Source organism: Sorex araneus, chromosome 3, assembly GCF_027595985.1.
Source record: "Sorex araneus isolate mSorAra2 chromosome 3, mSorAra2.pri, whole genome shotgun sequence".
NCBI lineage: Eukaryota > Metazoa > Chordata > Mammalia > Eulipotyphla > Soricidae > Sorex > Sorex araneus.
The window spans coordinates 2,434,485-2,454,616 of NC_073304.1; the positions used below are offsets into that span (position 1 = coordinate 2,434,485).

The 20,132-nt window shown below is 61.0% G+C and overlaps 2 protein-coding genes across 2 annotated transcripts; one reads left to right on the forward strand and one right to left on the reverse strand.

Annotated features, from left to right (window-relative positions):
- Positions 1-1,642: 1,642 nt before the first annotated feature.
- On the forward strand, positions 1,643-5,482 carry RTL1 (retrotransposon Gag like 1). Its single transcript, XM_055130219.1, has one exon. It carries the CDS (start codon positions 1,643-1,645, stop codon positions 5,480-5,482), a length of 3,840 nt encoding a protein of 1,279 aa, XP_054986194.1.
- Positions 5,483-18,788: 13,306 nt separating this feature from the next.
- LOC129403335 (keratin-associated protein 5-5-like) lies at positions 18,789-19,919 on the reverse strand. Its single transcript, XM_055130220.1, has 2 exons — positions 19,889-19,919; positions 18,789-19,835 (listed from the first exon to the last, which is right to left on the reverse strand). Exon 2 carries the CDS (start codon positions 19,794-19,796, stop codon positions 18,789-18,791), a length of 1,008 nt encoding a protein of 335 aa, XP_054986195.1. The 5' UTR covers positions 19,797-19,835; positions 19,889-19,919.
- Between the last annotated feature and the right edge of the window lie 213 nt (positions 19,920-20,132).

Sequence of the window (20,132 nt, forward strand, 5' to 3'; positions counted from 1 at the left end):
TAAAAAATTTAAATTTTAGCCAAGGAAAGGGTTTTATGGATTTTAAACACGTACTGTGATTTTTACCTACAAGATTAGTCTACAGATGTTCAAACATTTTAATTGCAATTCGAAATGAGAATGGTCATGGAGCCAGAGGGTGATGATGGAGAAATGGATGAACTCGTGGCAGGGTCAAATCTACCTGGTGGGGGGGCGGGGGGACGGAGGGGGGGCTGGGCACAGAGGCCCAGCCGAGGTGCCCAATGGCAGGATGTGAATGTCCTACAATGCTAAGGCCTTTATATTTCTTCCATAAAATGGTCTTGGTCAGTTCCAGTGTACCGGGAACGTGGGTGCTGGTTTGGGGATGTGGACTGGTAGCGCCACACCCAGGGGTGCCCGGGGGGCGTGGCCACACGAGCCTCATGCTCAGCAGGACGGACTTCCTTCTCAACAGCAACCAGAATGCCAGGCCTTGCTGGCAAGTTTGGCCGTTATCCATAAAGGGGAAAAAAAAACAAAACACCTTGTTTTACATGAGGGAACCAGGCCTTGCGTTTTCTTAGTCTGTGGGCCAGGTGAGTGTGAAACAAAGGAGCAGGCATAGGTGCCAACGGTTTTCAGGCCCATGGGCCTCCACTCTGCTCTAGGGCAGAGCAGAAATAGGCCAAGAACCCACCCCAGGGCTCCTCTGTGGGTGCACGCTCCAGGCCGGGACAAGGCCGCCAACATCAAGACCAGCCACCATCAGCGATCTCTCTGCCCCACCCTCAGCCCCCACCCCCGGCTCGGGACCCCTGCTCCCTCACATCCCACCCCACCCTGGGACCAACCAGCTGCCAACGGGAAAGGAGGTGTCTGCTGGGGCGAGAGGGCAGTCCCCCCATCTAGTAAGACTGAGGCATGTGTGGACTCGGGGTCTAAGATCTCAAGTTCCTGCAGACCCTCCCTGGGCGGGCAGCCCCTCGTGGGCGGGGCCTGGGGGAAACCGAGGGGTGACTGACAGGTTCCCACAGGGAGCCTGGCAGGGGGCAGCGGATGCCCCGAGCAGACTCGGGTGGCAGACCCGTGCACCTCTGGCTCGCAGAAGGCGCCTTTGAAATATTCCCGGGAAACATGGAACCAGAACCTGCGTGTGCCCTGCCCCAGGTCTGCGACACAGGCAAAACCCACGAGCTACCTGGGGCAGGACAGAGGCCCACAGGGGCTCCGGGCCTTGGCCACTCTGGCCTTCTTGGGGAACAGCAGGGGGTCTCTGAGACACTCCCGCCCACAGGCTCGGACAGCCCTGGACTGCACAGCGCAGTGACGTCTGGTGACCAGAGCAGGAGGGGACAGGCTATGGCCAGGGTGAAACGCAGCACCCAGCTGTCCTTGCCAGGGGCCTGCCCCCGGGGCCCATCGCACCTCCCACTTATGGGCTGTGAACCTCTCCCAGCGGAGGGGGGGGTAGCGGCCACCCAGACGGGAGCCTGGGGGGGCCCTTCCCTGGGGAGCCCGTGTTCCCTAGGGGCGCGGGAGCTGGGGGGCGGGCCCTGGGCCCTGACCTGGGGTGGCCTAACCCGCTGTCTTTCCCGCCCCCTCCCCAGGTTCTGAGCCCTGCAGCCAACTGCAGACCCCCTTACCCGTCTTCAGAGCTACACTCCTTCCCATCGACGACATGATGGAACCCTCTGAAGACTCATTTGAGACGATGATGGAGCGTAAGAATCCATCATCAAAACAAATGGAGTCCTCCGAGGGCTCACCCAACAGCGCCGGGCAGGCGGCGGGCCGCGGAGCGCAGGCGGAGGGGGCGGCGGCGGGCGCCGCCCAGGCCGGGGAAGAGCTGCCCACTGACCTCCTCCAAGACATGGAGGGGCCATCCAGTGGCCCGCATACGGAAATTAAGGACCCACCCAATGACCTACTCCAAGACCTGGAGGAGTCACGCAACGCTTCCCAGCAGGGGGCAGCGGGGGGTCCGCTGGGCGGGGCGCCTGAGGAGGAAGAAGAGGCCGAGGTTAACGCGTGGGACGCCCCGGACGACGACGACAGCACTGACCTGGCCGAGTCGGGGGCCGAAGGGGCCGAAGGAGGGGCCGAAGGAGGGGCCGAAGGAGGGGCCGCGGGGCCCGGTGGCGCGCAGGCGGCCGCGGGCGACACCACGTCGGAGTTCCTGGGCCTGGTGCGCACCCTCATCTCGCTCTACTTCCGCATGCAGGACCTGCGGGAGCAGCAGAGGGTGGCCGAAGACATCCTGCTGCGGGCTGTCACCGCCGGCCACATGCCCGGCCCGCCGCAGTTCTCGGGCGACCGCCGCGAGTACCGGGAGTTCATCGTGCTGTGCCAGCTCGTCCTGCAGAGCTGCCCGCGCATGTTCTGTGACGACCAGCTGCGCGTGGCCTACATCGTGGGCCACCTGTCGGGCATGGCCCGCGAGTGGGCGCAGGCCCTGATGCAGCGCGAGAGCCCGCTGGCCGGCGACTTCCCGGCCTTCCTGGAGGCCATGTCCGAGGTGTTCGAGTACCGGCAGACCGTGCGCATCGCCGAGGACGCCATGTTCAACCTGCGCCAGGGGGACCGCGCCGCCATCGAGTACATCACCGAGTTCCGCGGGCTGGTGCCCACCCTGGGCTGGGCCGACGAGGTCCTGCAGGCCCACCTGTGCCAGGGCCTCAAGGAGGAGATCCGCCACTACCTGTTCCGCGTCCCGCAGCCCGACTCGCTGGACAGCCTCATCGTGCTCGTCCTGCAGATCGAGGAGAAGCTGGCCGAGCGCCGGGCCGTGCTGCGGCTGCCCCCCGAGAGCCGCCCCCGCAACCTGACCTGGATCGACTCACCTGCGCCCGAGCGCTGGATGGTCAGCAGCTGGCTGCCCTCCGAGGTGCACCCCGCCATCAACCGCAACCACCTCTTCCTGCTGCTCCTGGTGCGGGTCAACCCCTACCACAGCGTGGCCGTGCGGGCGCTGGTGGACTCGGGCGCCACCAGCAACTACATGGACGAGAGGTTCGCCCAGGAGCACTACGTGGAGCTGTACGAGAAGACCTACCCGCACCCGGTGCAGACCATGGACGGCTCCCTCATCGGCAGCGAGCCCGTGTGGCTCTACACCGAGCCCCTGGTGTGCATCCACCAGAACCACCAGGAGTCGCTGGAGTTCGACATCGTGCCCTCGCCCAACTTCTCGGTCATCCTGGGCATCAAGTGGCTCCAAGTGCACACCCCGGAAGTCGACTGGAACCGCGGCCGCTGCACCTTCCACTCGCCCTACTGCCTGAGCCACTGCCTCCGCCCGCCGCCCCCATGCGTGGCCCTGGAGAGACATGCAGTGAGCCTGCTGCCCGGCCTGCCGCCCCTCTACTCCGACCTGGCCGACGTGTTTAACCCGAAGGAAGCAGATGATGAGACATCCGACCAGCCAAGCTCAGACGGATCCGATGATCTTTCTGAATCAGAGCCCTCTGAGCTTCAGCAGGCTGGAGACAGTGATCACAGCGAGACGTTCTACGAGTGCTCGCCCTCCGCGTCGTGGGAGCCTGCGGGTGCCGGGGTGCAAGAGAGCGCCAAGCCCGCGGGGGACGAGCCCTGGGACCCCCGCGACATGCTGGACAACACGCAGGACGACATACAGATGATCCCGCAGCTCTTCGAGCCGCTGCACGGGGCCACGTGGTTCAGCAAGCTGGAGCTGCGGGGCACCATCGTGGAGGAGGGGGCCAGCATCACCCATGTGGAGGACGTGTGGCGGGCGGCCTTCGGCCTGCAGGACGTGGACGCGAGCGGCTACCGGCCCTTCGCCGTCTGCGCGGACCCCATCATCCGGCAGCGGGTGGTGCACTTCATCCTCAGGGACATGCTGGGCTACTTTGTGCTCTCCTACGGCCGGGACGTGCTCGTCTACTCCATGAGCCAGGAGGAGCACTTCCAGCACGTGCGCCAGGTCCTGCTGCGGCTCCGCCGGCACCGCGTCTACTGCTCCCTGGACCGCACCCAGTTCCACCGCCACACCGTGGAGTTCCTGGGCTTCGTCATCAACCCCAAGGGCGTGCGGCTCAACAAGAGCATCGTCAACACCGTCACCGGCTACCCCATCCCGGGCTCCAAGCGCTCCCTGCGCCACCTCATCCAGTTCGTCTTCCCCTACCGCCACTTCGTGGAGCGCTTCGCGGGGCTGGCCGAGCCCATGGTGCGCCAGCTGCTCAGCGACCTGCCCTTCCGCTGGGGCGACGAGGAGCAGGAGGCCTTCGAGGGCCTGAAGCGCGCCTTCCGCAAGGCGCCCCTGCTGCACCACCCCCGGCCCCAGCGCACCTTCTACTTGGACACGGGCGTGACGCGCGCGGCCCTGCACGCCGCCCTCGTCCAGGTGGACGAGCAGACGGGCAAGCGCGTGTGCTGCGCCTTCTACTCCCGCCACCTGGCCCCGCTCGAGCGCCGCTACTCCCCGCTGGAGGCGAGGCTCCTCCCCGTCCGGGCCGCCTTCATGGTGTGGCACCGCGTCCTGGAGAACACCGAGGAGCCCATCATGATCCTTCTCAACACAGAGGATCTAGCCTCTCTGAATAATGACAGGCTCACCGTACTTCTCCCGGGGCAATGGGCCTGCTTCTTCTCCCGCTTCCACTTCGACGTCATGGAGCGGCCCGAGGGCGAGGACGGCCGCCCGCTGCCCCCGGGCCGGCGCCGCCGGGGCGAGCCGCGGGACCGGGACGCGCGGCAGGAGTACCTGGCCCGCATCCCGGTCGAGCAGATCCTGGCCGACTTCCTGACCCACTTCGGCGTGGCCCAGATCCGCGCCGTCCTCCTGCACTTCTTCCGGGGCCTCCTGTTCTGGAAGAACGCCTTGGCCGTGGCCGCCCTGCTGGTGATGCTGCGCCGGCCCCGGCCGCGGGCGCTGCCCCCCGCGCCCACGCCCGCGGAGGCGGCCCGCGCGGGCGCCCTGGCGCGCCGCCGCTCCCTGCGCTCCCTGCTGGACGCCGACCCGCTGACCGGCCGCCGCCTCGCCGCGGCCATCGGCCGGCTGCTGGCGCGGCTGCCCCCGCTGGTGGGCGTCCACACGGTGCCCGCCCAGGAGCTGGCCGAGCTGGTGCTGGGCCCCGGGCCCTGGCAGCGCCGCGCGCTGCGGCCCCAGCCCGCCCGGGGGCTGCGCTTCACCCCCGGCTTCTGGCTCCTCCTCTGCGAGCTCTTCGGGGTCAGGCTGACCCCCGCCGAGGACCCCCTCCTCGGCGCCCTGCCCCCCGCGCTGCACGCCGGGGACGACGACGAAGGCGTCTCGCGAGCGGCCCTGCACGGCGCCCTGCAACGTTGCCGCCAGGCGGGCTTGCACGACGGCCTGCAAGACACCTCGCAGGACGCGCGGGGAGCCGGCGACGTGCAGCGGGGCCACCTCCTCCTCGTCCTCCCCGCGCCCCGGCGGGCCGCCGCCGCCCTCCTGCGCCTCCTGCGCGCCCGGCTGGACGAGCTGCCCGAGCTGCCCGAGCTGCCCGAGGCCGAGGACGCTGACCACGCCGGCCGCTGAGCGCGCCCGCCTGCCTCCCCGCGCCTCCGCCCGCTTCGCTACTCCCGCTTCGTGCTCGCCACCCTGCCCGCCCGGGGCCTGCCGCTCCGGGGCCCCAGGGGACCCTCTCTCAAAGGGCGACAACTTCTTCAACTCATCTACCAGCATCTCGGTGCCGAAGGGCTTCCTACCACCAGAGCCCAGAGCCAGCTCAGGGCCACACTATCCCGCTCTTAATTCTGGGTCCGGGTCCCAGCCCGCAGCTGGCGCGAGCCCCACGAGAGGGCCAGAGTGAGGAGCAGAGACACGGGGACACGGGGACACGGGGACACAGCCAGGTGAAGCGGTGGAGGCGGTGGCGCGGCCAAGCAAAGCAAGCGGATGCCGAGAGAGGGGACCCGCGCTGTGGACCCCACCTCCGCCCCCTCGTGACGAGTGGTCACCACATGCATCCTGGGACACTGACCTCAGGTGCTCCGCGGACTTCTTCTACCTCCATCTCCGGTGCTCCTGCTCCCCTGGGCCCCGCCCCCACGCGCCCCCTCGCCCACCCGCTGCAAGCGAGCCCCCCGCCACCCCGCCCCCGAGCCCCCACCCCCAAGCCCGGTTCGCCCCCCGACACTGTCTCAGCTGTCCCTGAGCTCCGCGCTTACCTGGACTGTGCTCTGGACACGGACACCGGGGACTCCCGATGAGACTGAACCGGCCTGAGACCCCCTCCCCGACCCCACCCCCGCTTGTGCCTGGCCCCCAAATAAAGCAAAGTAATAGCACTTCTGGTTTGTGGTTTGTTCGGGGGGGAGGGAACCGGGAGGGGGGACGGGTCCCCCATAGTTGTCGAACTGGCAGATCCTCCTCCCAAGGGTTCAGGGGGGGACCCCAGAAATCAGGGCCCAGCCTCCAGCCTGACCTCCCAGGCCCCCCACCCTGAGCTCCCAGCCCCCAGCCGGGACCACAGTGCTCCCTGGGGAGCCGACTGCCCCCTCCACCACCCGCACGCCCCGGGGTCAGAGTGCCCACCCCCCCTGCCCTGCATCCTCCCCACCCCCACCCCTCTGGTCCCCTGGGGGCCTGTACCCCCGACAGCAGCCCCGGGAGACCATGGTCAGGGTCCCCAGGTCACAGGTCGGGGGCCCTCGGCGGCCTCGGCTCCTGCCCACTCGGCTGTCTGCTGACTGGCTGCGCAGACCCCCCAACCTGTTTCCCCTCATCCCAGGGCCACCGCCAGGAGCCTGAGAGTTCAAGACCAGCATGCGGGGCCCAGGGACACCCTGAGTCTGACCAGTGAGCAGATCTTGGCCTGTGGCCATCCCACTGGGGTCCCCTCATCACCACCACAGCCCTGCTGGGCCCCCAGCAGTTCAGACACCCACTAAGATGCTCACACACGTGACCACGTGCACGAACACACACACATATGCCCAAGCACACGTGAACACAGACACCCACACATATACTCAAACACACATGCGTGACACACATATGCTCAAACACATGTGCGTGACACATGCTCAAATGCAGGTGCATGCACACACATGCACAAGCGCACGTGCACACACACCTGCTCGCACATATGCTCAAATGTACTTACGCACACATATACGGACAATCACACAGGCATGACACACATGGACAAACACATCTGCACACATGCTCAAACACGTGCGCACACATAACACACATGCACAACACATGTACACACACATGAACACACAAACATACATGCATGCGTGCATACATACACATATGCACACATACATGCATGCACACACACACAGCTGTGTCCTCCTGTGAAGACAGTGGTACCTTGACCTCCCTGTGTCCCTCAGAGCAAGCCCCACACACTTGGCCCCAGCTGCAGCGTCCAGCCCAGTCCAGCGGGGAAAGACACATCAGGTCCCGGGTCAGGGGGTCCCCATGTGCCTGGACACCCGGTGCGAAGGTCGGCGGCAAGCCCACTGCTCCTGAAAGGGACAAGCACACGGTCAGTGTCCAGGGCTGGCTGGACCTGGTGGTGGCCCGCATCAGGGCCACAGAGCTGAAGCCGTCTCCGGAACAGGGCCCCCAGCTGGTGGTGGCATGAGCCTGCTGAGGGGACGGGAGGGGCACCTGAGGGAACTGGCCAGCCTCCATCCTCAACCTTTCACCCCAGGGGCCAGCCTCGGGGCCCTGGGCGTCCCCAGAAGCAGCGAGGGAGGCGGCAGGTGCCCGGACACAGGAGCCTCATTTCCTGTCCGCGTCCCACGGGCCTGAGCCTCGTGCCGGCCAGCCGCTGCCCAGAGCCCGCCCGTGCCCACCGCGGCTCGAGCAGGAGCCCCGCGGGGCCCAGCTCTCGGGAGGCCCCGGCGCTCCAACCTCTTCCTGATCCTGCAGACTCTGTGGCCCTGGGAGGGAGACACAAAAGGTTGCGGCAAGGAGGGAGCCAGGGGGTGCTGGGACCCCCAAAGGAGCACCCACAAATCACAGTGAGTAGCTTCCCCAGACCCCCGTGCACCTGAGTCACGGCACCCTCCCCTTCCCCTGGGCGGGGGAGCCCAGTGGGCATGTTGCATCCTGGGGCTGCTCGGGGAGGAAGTGGGGGTCCCTCACTGATACCTTTCGGGGGGGGGCGGCCAGGGTGTGGGATAGGGTGAAGGAGCGAGTAAGCAGCCGCCTGTGAGGGGCCTCAGCCTCCTGGTCATTACAGAGTCCTGGGGGGAGGCAGAGACCCCTTGAGGAGACCCTCCTCGGTGGCAGGGGGGCACCTTGAGGCCAGGGGAGCCAGCGTCTGCCCTGGCCTGTCTGCTCCTGGCTGTCTGGGGGGCATGGAGGCAGGGGGCTCTGGGGCAGGCGGGCTCAGGGTCAGGGGGCTGGGGGACAAGGAGGCTGGGGGCGCAGGGGGACTGGAGATTAGGGGAGCTGGGGGCAAGGGGGTGGGGAGCTGGGTGGTTGGGGGGCTGAGGGCAGGGGGGCCAGGAGGCCTGGAAGAGGGAGGGAGCAAGGGGCTGGGGCAGGGAGACGGGGCGGGGAGGCAGGGAGGCTGGGGCAGGGAGGCCAAGAGACGGGGCAGGGAGGCCAGGGCAGGGAGGCCGGGGGTGCTGGCGCTGGAGCAGAGGCACGGGCGGAAGCGGGGCGCGGGGTGCGGGGCCGCGGGGAAGCGGGTGCCCCACGCAGCCAGGGGTGCAGAGGAGGCCCAGGGCTGCGCGGGTGAGGGGGATGAGGAAGGGCACCGTATAGGAGCAGGATAGGGGGTACCAGCTCCTGTATGAAGCCATTCTCACCCCCCTCCCTGTGGACTGGGGGCCATGACCCTCCTCCCGGAGCGCAGGGCACAGCCAAGCGACAGCAGGCGGGCAGCAGCGCCCCCCACCCCGGGCACTGGGACGCAGCCCCCCCCCGCCCTCCTGCCTCACTGGCCGCGTCGGGGCAGAGGAGAGAAGCAGGGGTGGCCCAGCAGAGCACGAGGAGCAGGGGTGCGGGGACGGGGTGGCAGGGGCAGGTGGGGAGGGACGGGCACTCGGTCCACGGCTCTCCCTGCAGGGACGGACCAGAGCTGCAGAAGCCGGCCCACCCTGCCGGGACACAGGACGGAGGCGGGCGAACACCGCGGACTCTCAGGACGTGACTCAGGACGGCAAAGCCTCAGACGCACACGGGACCCAGGTGACACGGGATGACAGGGACACGGGATGCAGTCTGGGCTGAGGGACACAGAGCCAGTTGACACTGGGGGTGACAGATGAGACGGGACAGTCTGGGCTGAGGGATACAGAGCCAGGTGACCCTGGGGTGACAGGGGACATGGGGATGCAGTATGGGCTGAGGGATACGAGAGCCAGGTGACCCTGGGGTGACAGGTGACATGGGGATGCAGTATGGGCAGTCGGACACGGGCCAGGAGGGGGGACTGAGTGCCGCAGGTGTGTGGCAGGGTGGGGGCTGGAAAGAGCATCACTCTGAGACAAATGCCCCAGGGGTCTGCAGGGGGTGGGAGTCACGTGAGGAGGAGGCACTAAGGTCACCTGGTCATGGCAGGGGCTGTGTGTTCCAGAGAGAGGGATTTAGGACCAAAGGTACCCTATGTCACATGTGTACAGGGATCTGAGTGTCACATGGGTGATCAGGGAGCTCTGAGTGTCACTTGGGTAAGAAGGATCTGAGTGTCACGTGAGTGGGATATATCTGAATGTGACATGTGTATGTGTACAGGGATTTGACGGTCAAGAGAGAGGGGGGAGCTCTGAGTGTCACATGTGTACAGGGATCAGAGTGTCACGTGGGTGAAGAGTGAGCTCTGAGTGTCACATGTGTACAGGGATTAAGTTATAAGATGAGTGAGTGGGGAGCACTGAGTGTCACATGTGTACAGGGAGTCTGAGTGTCACATGTGTACAGGGATCTGAGTGTCACATGGGTGAAGAGTGAGCTCTGAGTGTCACATGTGTACAGGGATCTGAGTGTTACATGAGTGGGGGGAGCACTGAGTGTCACATGTGTACAAGGACCTGAATGTCACATGGCTGCGGAGTGCGCTGAGTGTGACGTGTGTACAGGGATCTAAGCATAACATGAGTGAGTGGGGAGCACAGAGTGTCACATGTGTACAGGGATCTGAGTGTCACATGGGTGCACAGGGAGCACTGTGCCACATGTGTACAAGGACCTGAGTGTCTCATGGCTGCACAGGGAGCTCTGAGTGTCAGATGTGCAGAGAGATCTGAGTGTCACATGGGTGCAAAGGGAGCTCTGAATGTCACATGTGTACAGGGACCTGAGTGTCACGTGGGTGAAGAGTGAGCTCTGAGTGTCACATGTGTACAGGGATCTGATTGTTACATAAGTGGGGGGAGCACTGAGTGTCACTTATGTACAAGGACCTGAATGTCACATGGGTGCGGAGTGCGCTCTGAGTGTGACGTGTGTACAGGGATCTAAGCGTAACATGAGTGAGTGGGGAACACAGAGTGTCACATGTGTACAGGGACCTGAGTGTCACGTGGGTGAAGAGTGAGCTCTGAGTGTCACTTGTGTACAGGGATCTGAGTGTCATGTGAGTGAGTGGGGACCACTGAGTGGCACATGTGTACATGGACCTGAACTGTCACATAGAGGAGCAGATAGCTTGAGTGTCACGTGTGTACAGGATCCTAGTGTAACATGAGTGAGCACAGAGCACTGAGTGTCACATGTGTATAGGGATATGAGTGTCATATAGGGGAGCGGAGAGCTTCGAGTGTCACATGTGTACAGGGATCTAAGTATCACATGGGTGCCCAAGAGCTCTGAGTGTCATGTGTACAGGGACCTGAGTGTAACATGAGTGAGCGGGAGCTGTGAGTGTCACATGTGTACAGGGACCTGAGTGTAACATGAGTGAGTGGGGAGCAGTGAGTGTTCACATGTGTGCAGGGATCTGAGCATCACATAGGGGAATGGGGAGCTTAAGTGTCACATGTGTACAGGGATCTGAGTGTCATATGGGTGCACGAGGAGCACTGAGAGTCACATGTGTACAGGGATCTGAGTGTCACATAGGGGAGCAGGTAGCTCTAATTATCACATGTTCACAGGGATCTGAGTGTCACATATGTGCAGGGATCTGAGTATGACATGGATGCAAAGGGAGCTCGAGTTTCACATGTGTACAGATATCTGAGTGTTACACGTGTACAGGGATCTGAGTGTTACATGGATGCACAGGGAATCTGAGTGTCACATGTGTACAGGGATATAAGTGTAATATGAGTGAGTGGGGAGCACTGAGTGTCACATGTGTACAAGGATCTAAGTATAACATGAGTGAGTGAAGAGCACTGAGTGTCACGTGTGCACAGGTATCTGAGTATCACATAGGAGAGTGGAGAGCTCTGAGTGCCCCATGTGTACAAGGATCTGAATGTCATAATTATCACATGTTCACAGGGATCTGAGTGTCACATGGGTGCGAACAGAGTTCTGAGTGTCACATGTATACAGGGGTTTGAATGTAACATGAGTGAGCAGTGAGCACTGAGTGTCACATGTTCATATGGGTGTGGAGGGCACTCTGAGTGTGACATGTGTACAGGGATCTAAGTGTAACATGAGTGAGTGGGGAGCACAGAGTGTCACATGTATACAGGGATCTGAGTGTCACATAGGAGAGCACAGAGCTCTGAGTGTCACATGTGTACAAGGATCTGAATGTCACATGGGTGCGAAGAGAGCTCTGAGTTGACATGCGTATAAGGATCCAAGTGTAACATGAGTGAGTGGGGAACACTGAGTATCACGTGTGTACAGGTATCTGAGTGTCACATAAGAGAGTGGAGAGCTCTGAGCGTCACATGTGTACAGGGACCTGAGTGTCTTATGAGTGAGCAGGAAGTAGAAAGTGTCACATGTGTACAGGTGTCTGTGTGCCACAGGGGAGCAGAGAGTTCTGAGTGTAACATGTGTACAGGTATCTGAGTGTCACATAGGGGAGTGGGGAATTCTGAGTGTCACATGTGTACAGGGACCTGAGTGTCACATGGGTGCACAGGGAGTCTAAGTGTCATATGTGTACAGGGATATAAGTGTAACATGAGTGAGTGGGGAGCACTGTCACATGTGTACAGGTATCTGAGTGTCACATAGGGGAGCAGGGAGCTCTAAGTGTCACATGTGTACAGGGATCTGAGTGTCACGTGGGTGTGTAGAGAGCTCTGAGTGTCAGATGTGTACAGGGATATGAGTGTCACACAGATGCACAGGGAGCTCTGAGTGTCACATGTGAACAGGGACCTGAGTGCAACAACGGTGAGTGGGGACCAGTGAGTGTCACATGTGTACAAGGATCTGAGTGCCACATGGGTGTGTAGGGAGCACTGAGTGTCACATGTGTACAAGGATCTGAGTGTCTCATGGGTGCGCAGGGAGCACTGAGTGCCATTTATGTACAGGGATCTGAATGTCACATGGGTGCACAAGGAGCACTGAGTGTCACATGTGTACAGGTATCTGATGTGACATAGGGGAGCAGGTAGCTCTAATTATCACATGTTCACAGGGATCTGAGTGTCACATGGGTGCGAACAGAGTTCTGAGTGTCACATGTATACAGGGGTTTGAATGTAACATGAGTGAGCAGTGAGCACTGAGTGTCACATGTTCACAGGGACCTGAGTGTCACATGGGTGCGAAGGGAGCTCTGAGTGTCACTTGTGTACAGGGTCACATGAGTGAGTGGGAACTACTGAATGGCACATATGTACAAGGATCTGAGTGTCCATAGGGAAGCAGAGAGCTTGAGTGTCACATGTGTGCAGGGACCTGAGTGTAATATGAGTGAGCAAGGAGCAGTGAGTGTCACAGGTGTACAGGAATCTGAGTGTCACATAGGGCAGCGGGGAGCTTGAGTGTCACTATGTACAGGGACCTGTGTGTCACTAGGTGGCAGGGAGCACTGGGTGTCCCACTTTTACAGGGATCTGAGTATCACGTGAGTGGGGGAGCACTGAGTGTCACATATATACAGGGATCTGAGAGTCACATGGGTGCCCAGGGAGCTGAGTGACACTTCTGTACATGGGCACATGAGTGAGTGGGAGCTCTGAGTGTCACATGTGTACAGGGATCTGAGTGCAACATGTGTGAGCGGGGAGCACCGAGTGTCACATGTGAAAGGGACCTGAATGTTGAGTGAGTAGGGGAGCTCTCGGAGTCACACGTACAGAGGGATCTGAGTGTCACATGGGGGCAAAAGGAGCTCTGAGTGTCACTTGTGTACAGAGATCTGAGTGTCACATGAGTGAGCGGGGAGCTCTGAGTGTCACTTGTGTACAGGGACCTGAGTGTCACATGGGTGAGCAGGGAGCACTGAGTGTTACTTGTGTACAGGGACCTGAGTGTCACTTGGGTGAGCAGGGAGTTCTGAGTGTCACTTGTGTACAGGGACCTGAGTGTCTCATGGCTGCACAGGGAGTACTGAGTGTCAGATGTGCAGAGAGATCTGAGTGTCACATGGGTGTGAAGGGAGCTCTGAATGTCACATGTGTACAGGGACCTGAGTGTCACATGGGTGAAGAGTGAGCTCTCTGAGTGTCACATGTGTACAAGGACCTGAATGTCACATGGGTGCGGAGTGCGCTGAGTGTGACGTGTGTACAGGGATCTAAGCGTAACATGAGTGAGTGGGGAGCACAGAGTGTCACATGTGTACAGGGACCTGAGTGTCACATGGGTGCACAGGGAGCTCTGAGTGTCACTTGTGTACAGAGATCTGGGTGTCACATGAGTGAGCGGGAAGCACTGAGTGTTACTTGTGTACAGGGACCTGAGTGTCACTTGGGTGAGCGGGGAGCTCTGAGTGTCACTTGTGTACAGGGACCTGAGTGTCACTTGGGTGAGCAGGGAGCTCTGAGTGTCACTAGTCTATAGGGACCTAGTGTAACATGAGTGAGTGGGGAGCACTGAGTGTTGAGTCACATGTGTACAGGAACCTGAGTGTAACATCAGTGAGCGAAGAGCAGTGAGTGTCACATGCATACAGGGATCTGAGAGTCACATGGGTGAGCAGGAAGCTCTGAGTGTCATGTGTGTACAGGGATCTGAGTGTCACATGAGTGAGCAGGGAGCACTGAGTGGCACATGTATACAGGGATCTCAGTGTCACATGGGTGAGGGGGGAGTTCCGAGTGTCACATGTGTACAGGGATTTGAGTGTCACATGAGTGAGCTAGGTGCTGTGTCACATGTGTACGGGGATCAGAGTTTCACATGAGTGAATGGGGAGCACTGAATGGCACAAATGTACAGGGATCAGAGTGTCACATGGGTGAGTGGGCCTCTCTTAGTGCCACATGTGTACAGGGATCAGAGTGTCATATGGGTAAGCGAGGTGCTCTGAGTGTCACATGTGTACAGGGACCTGATTGTTACATGAGTGTGGGAAGCACTGAGTGTCACATGTGTACAAGGACCTGAATGTCACATGGGTGCGGAGTGCGCTGAGTGTGACGTGTGTACAGGGATCGAAGCGTAACATGAGTGAGTGGGGAGCACAGAGTGTCACGTGTGTACAGGGACCTGAGGGTCACATGGGTGAGCTGGGAACCCTGAGTGTCACAGGTGTACAGGGATTGGAGTGTCACATGGGTGAGCGGGGAGCTCTGAGTGTCACAGGTGTACAGGGATCTGAGGGTCACATGGGTGAGCTGGGAACCCTGAGTGTCACAGGTGTACAAGGATTGGAGTGTCACATGGGTGAGCGGGGAGCTCTGAGTGTCACAGGTGTACAGGGATTGGAGTGTCACATGGGTGAGCGGGGAGCTCTGAGTGTCACAGGTGTACAGGGATCTGAGTGTCACATGGGTGAGCAGGGAACCCTGAGTGTCCCATATATAAAGAGATCTGAGTGCAACAAGGGTACACGGGGAGCTCTAAGTGTTACATGTGTACAGAGATCTGAGTGTCACATGAGTGAGCGGGGAGCTCTCAGTGTCACATGTGTACAATGATCTGAGTGTCACGTGGATGAGCGAGGTGCTCTGGGTGTCACATGTGTACAGGGATCTGAGTGTCACGTGTGTGAGTGGGGAGCTCTAAGTGTCCCATGTATATGGGCATCTGAATGTCACATGGGTGGGGGGAGCTGTGAGTGTCACATGTGTACAGGGAACTGAGAGTCACGTGACTGAGCAGGGAGCTCTGAGAGTCACATGTGTATAGCGATCTGAGTGTCACATTGGTATGTGGGGCACTCTGAGTGTCACATGTGTACAATGATCTGAGTGGCACGTGTGTGAGCAGGGAGCTGTATGTCACAGGTGTACAGGGATCTGAGTGTCACAGGAGTGAGTGGGATGCTCTGAGAGTCACATGTGTAGAGGGATGAGTGTCACATGGGTGAGCAGGGAGCTCTGAGTGTAACATGTGTACAGGGATCTGAGTGTCACGTGAGTACACAGGGAGCTCAGAGTGTCATATGCATACAGGGATCTGAGTGTCACATGGGTGAGCAGGGAGCTCTGAGTGTAACATGTGTACAGGGATCTGAGTGTCACGTGGGTACACAGGGAGCTCAGAGTGTCATATGCATACAGGGATCTGAGTGTCACATGGGTGAGTGGGGAACCCTTAGTGTCACTTGTATATAGGGATCTAGTGTCACGTGGGTGAGTGTGGAGCTCTGAGTGTCACATGTGTACAGGAATCTGAGTGTCACACGTATGAGTAGGGTAGCTCTGAGTGTCACATGTGCACGGGGATCTGAATGTCACCTATGTGAGTAGGGTACCCTGATTGCCACATATGTAGAGTGTCCCAGGGGTGAGCTGGGGCTCTGAGAGTCACAATGCACAGGGATTGAGTGTCACCTGGGTGCGCAGGGAATTCTGAGTGTCCCTTGTGTACAGGGATCTGAGTGGCATGTGAGTGTGGCAGTTCTGAGTGTCAAATGTGTGTAGGTACAGGGATCTGAGTGTCACCAGAGTTTGGGAGCTCTAGTGTCACTTGTGTACGGGGACCTCAGTATCGCATGGGTGCACGGGGAACTATGAGTGTCCCATGTGTACGAGTGGAGCTTGCGTATCACATGTGTATAGGCATCTGAGTGTCACATATGTGAGCAGGTAGCTCTCAGTGTCACATGTTTACAAGAATTTGAGTGTCATGTATGTGGGGGAGCTCTGAGTGTCTCATGTGTAGAGAGATCTAGGTGTTACGTGGTGAGCATGGAACACTGAGTGTCACATATGTAGAGGGATCTGAGTGTCATGTGGGTATGCACGGAGCTCTGAGCGTCACATGTGTACAGGAATCTGGGTCATATGGGTGAGTGGGGAGCTCTCAGTGTCACATGCATACAGGGCTCTGAGTGTCACATCAGAGAGCTTGGAAGTCTGGGTCTCACATGTGTACGGGGATCTGAGTGTCACATGGGTGAGCGATGAACTCTGAGTGTCACCTGCATGCTGGGATCTGAGTGTCACGTGAGTGTGTGGGGAGCTCTGAGTGTCACATAGGAACAGGGATCTGAGTGTCATGTAACGTTATGCAGGGAGCTCTGAGTATCATATATGTACAATGATCTGAGTGTCACATAGGTGCGCGGGGAGCTCTGAGTGTCACATGTGTTCATGATCTGAGTGCACATGAGTGGGGGTAGCTCTGAGTTTCACAGGTGTACAGTGATCTGTGTGTCACATGGGTGAGTAGGGAGCTCTGAGTGTCACATGGGTGAGCAGGAACTCTTAGTGTCACATGTATATAGGGATCTAATGTCTCATGTATGAGTATGACATGTTTACAGGGATCTGAGTGTCGTGTGAATGGGGGAGGCTCCAGTGTCACATGTATACAGGAATGTGAGTGTCACATGGGTGAGTGGGGAGCACTGAGTGTCACATCTATACAGGGATCTGAGTGTCACCTGAGTGGGTGCAGCTCTGAGTGCCACATGCGTCCAGGGGTGAGTGTCCCGTGGGTGAGCGGGAGCCTGGGGGACCATGCGTGAGCTGAGTGCTGACCTCAGGGGTGACCCGCCCGTCCCCGCTCTGCCCCGGAGCAGTGCGCCCGACCCTCCGAGCCCCTGGCCCGGGCTCTGCCATCCGCCGGCGGGCGCCCGAGGCGGCGCCCCGAGAGCAGCGTCCATCCCTGGCTGCCTGGCAGAGGGCCTGGCACACGGCAGGCCTTCAGTGGCGGCGCGAACACGGACTGAAAGCCTGCCATGTACAAGGCCCTGGCGCCAGGAGGGGGCGTGGCGGTGGCGGGGGCCGATGGCAGAGGCCAGGCGGGGGGACGGGCTGGCCGGGGGGCCCGGGGGACCAGCCCTCGCCCCCGCGCTCCCCGCTGGCTCAGGGCCGAGTCCGGCACCGTCGCCCCCCACAAACCACGGCCAGCACCTCAGTGAGGGCCGGACCGGAGTGTCCCCCGCCCGCACTGTCCCTCACTGTCCCCTCACTGTCCCCGCACTGCCCCCTCACCCGCCCGCACTGCCCCTCACTGTCCCCTCACTGGCCGCACTGCCCCCTCACCCGCCCGCACTGCCCCTCACTGTCCCCTCACTGTCCCCGCACTGTCCCCTCACTGCCCCCTCACTATCCCCTCACTGTCCCCGCACTGTCCCCTCACTGCCCCCTCACCCGCCCGCACTGTTCCCTCACTGTCCCCTCACTGTCCCCGCACTGCCCCCTCACCCGCCCGCACTGCCCCTCACTGTTCCCTCACTGTCCCCACACTGCCCCTCACTGTCCCCACACTGCCCCTCACTGTCCCCTCACTGTCCCCGCACTGCCCCCTCACCCGCCCGCACTGCCCCTCACTGTCCCCTCACTGTCCCCGCACTGTCCCCTCACTGCCCCCTCACCCGCCCGCACTGTCCCTCACTGTCCCCTCACTGGCCGCACTGCCCCTTCACCCGCCCACACTGCCCCTCACTGTCCCCACACTGTCCCCGCACTGTCCCCCCACTGCCCCCTCACCCGCCCGCACTGTCCCCGCACTGTCCCCTCACTGTCCCCTCCCCCGCCTGCACTGCCCCTCACTGTCCCCACACTGTCCCCGCACTGTCCCCTCACTGCCCCCTCACCCGCCCGCACTGTCCCCTCACTGTCCCCGCACTGTCCTCGCACTGTCCCCTCACTGCCCCCTCACCCGCCCGCACTGTCCCCGCACTGTCCCCTCACTGCCCCCTCACCCACCCGCACTGTCCCCTCACTGTCCCCTCACTGCCCCTCACTGTCCCCGCACTGTCCCCGCACTGTCCCCTCACTGTCCCCTCAGTGTCCCCGCACTGTCCCCTCACTGTCCCCTCCCCCACCTGCACTGTCCCCTCACTGTCCCCTCACTGCCACTCACTGTCCCCTCCCCCGCCCGCACAGTCCCCTCACTGTCCCCTCACTGTCCCCACACTGTCCCCGCACTGTCCCCTCACCCACCCGCACTGTCCCCTCACTGTCCCCTCACTGTCCCCTCACTGTCCCCTCCCCACCTGCACTGTCCCCTCACTGTCCCCACACTGTCCCCGCACTGCCCCCTCACCCGCCCGCACTGTCCCCGCACTGTCCCCTCACTGCCCCCTCACCCACCCGCACTGTCCCCTCACTGTCCCCTCACTGTCCCCTCACTGCCCCTCACTGTCCCCCCCGCCCGCACTGTCCCCTCACTGTCCCCTCACTGTCCCCTCCCCCGCCCGCACTGCCCCTCACTGTCCCCACACTGTCCCTGCACTGTCCCCTCACTGCCCCCTCACCCGCCCGCACTGTCCCCTCACTGTCCCCTCCCCACCTGCACTGTCCCCTCACTGTCCCCTCACTGTCCCCTCACTGTCCCCTCACTGTCCCCTCCCCCACCTGCTCTGTCCCCTCACTGTCCCCTCACTGTCCCCTCACCCGCCCGCACTGTCCCTCACCCGCCTGCCCGCGACCAAGTCCCCGTCCCCGAGCGCGACACTGACCTGGAGGGCGGGGCGAGGCTGCGGGGACCGTCCGTCCGTCCAGTCCTGGCTCGGGGAGGCCGGACAGGTGGCGCGAGGGCCCGGCCTGGCCACGCCTCTCGGCAATGGGGCCGAGCCCCCCAGCGGGGCGGGCAGGAGGGGCCGGGCAGGAGCCCCCTGCAGAGCCGGGCAGCTGGGGGGCTGAGGCTCAGGCTCGGCTGGACAGCGAAGGTCAAAGCCCCGTGGGGGCGGGCGGGGGGGCCCAGGGGAGAGCAGGACCCCCGGGACATGGGCAGGCCAGTCTCTCTCCACCCGCCTCCCCACACACACAGCACACACAGCACACAGCACACAACACACGTCACACACAGCACACAGCACACAACACACGGCACACACAGCACACAACACACAGCACACACAGCACACACAGCACACACCACACACCACACACAACACAAGGCACACACAACACACACACAGCACACACACCACACACAGCACACAGCACAGCACACACAGCACACAACACACACAGCACACACCACACACCACACACAACACAAGGCACACACAACACACACACAGCACACACCACACACAGCACACACAGCACACAACACACGGCACACACAACACACACACACAGCACACACACAGCACAGCACACACAGCACACAGCACATGGCACACACAACACACACACAGCACACAGCACACACCCAGCACACAACACACAGCACACACAACACACACCCAGCACACACAGCACACACCAACACCCAGCACCCAGCACACACACAGCACATAACACACAGCACACACAGCACATAGCACACATACAGCACATACAACACACAGTACACGCAGCACACACAGAACACACAACACACAGCATGCAACACACACAGCATACAACACACAGTACACACCACACACCACACACAGCATACAACACATACAGCACACATCACAAAACACACAGCATACAACACATACCTTACAATACACACAGCATACAGCACACAACACACAGCACACACAACACATACACAGCATACCCAATATGCACAGCACACACAGTATATACAATACACCACACCCAGCACACAATACACACAGCACACAGTACACACAGTACACATAGTACACAACACACAGCACACACAACACACAAGCACACAACACATACAGAACACACATTTCACACACATCACACAGCACATACAGCACACAACCCACACAACAGAGTACACACAGCACATATATAGCACACACAGTGTACACAACATATAC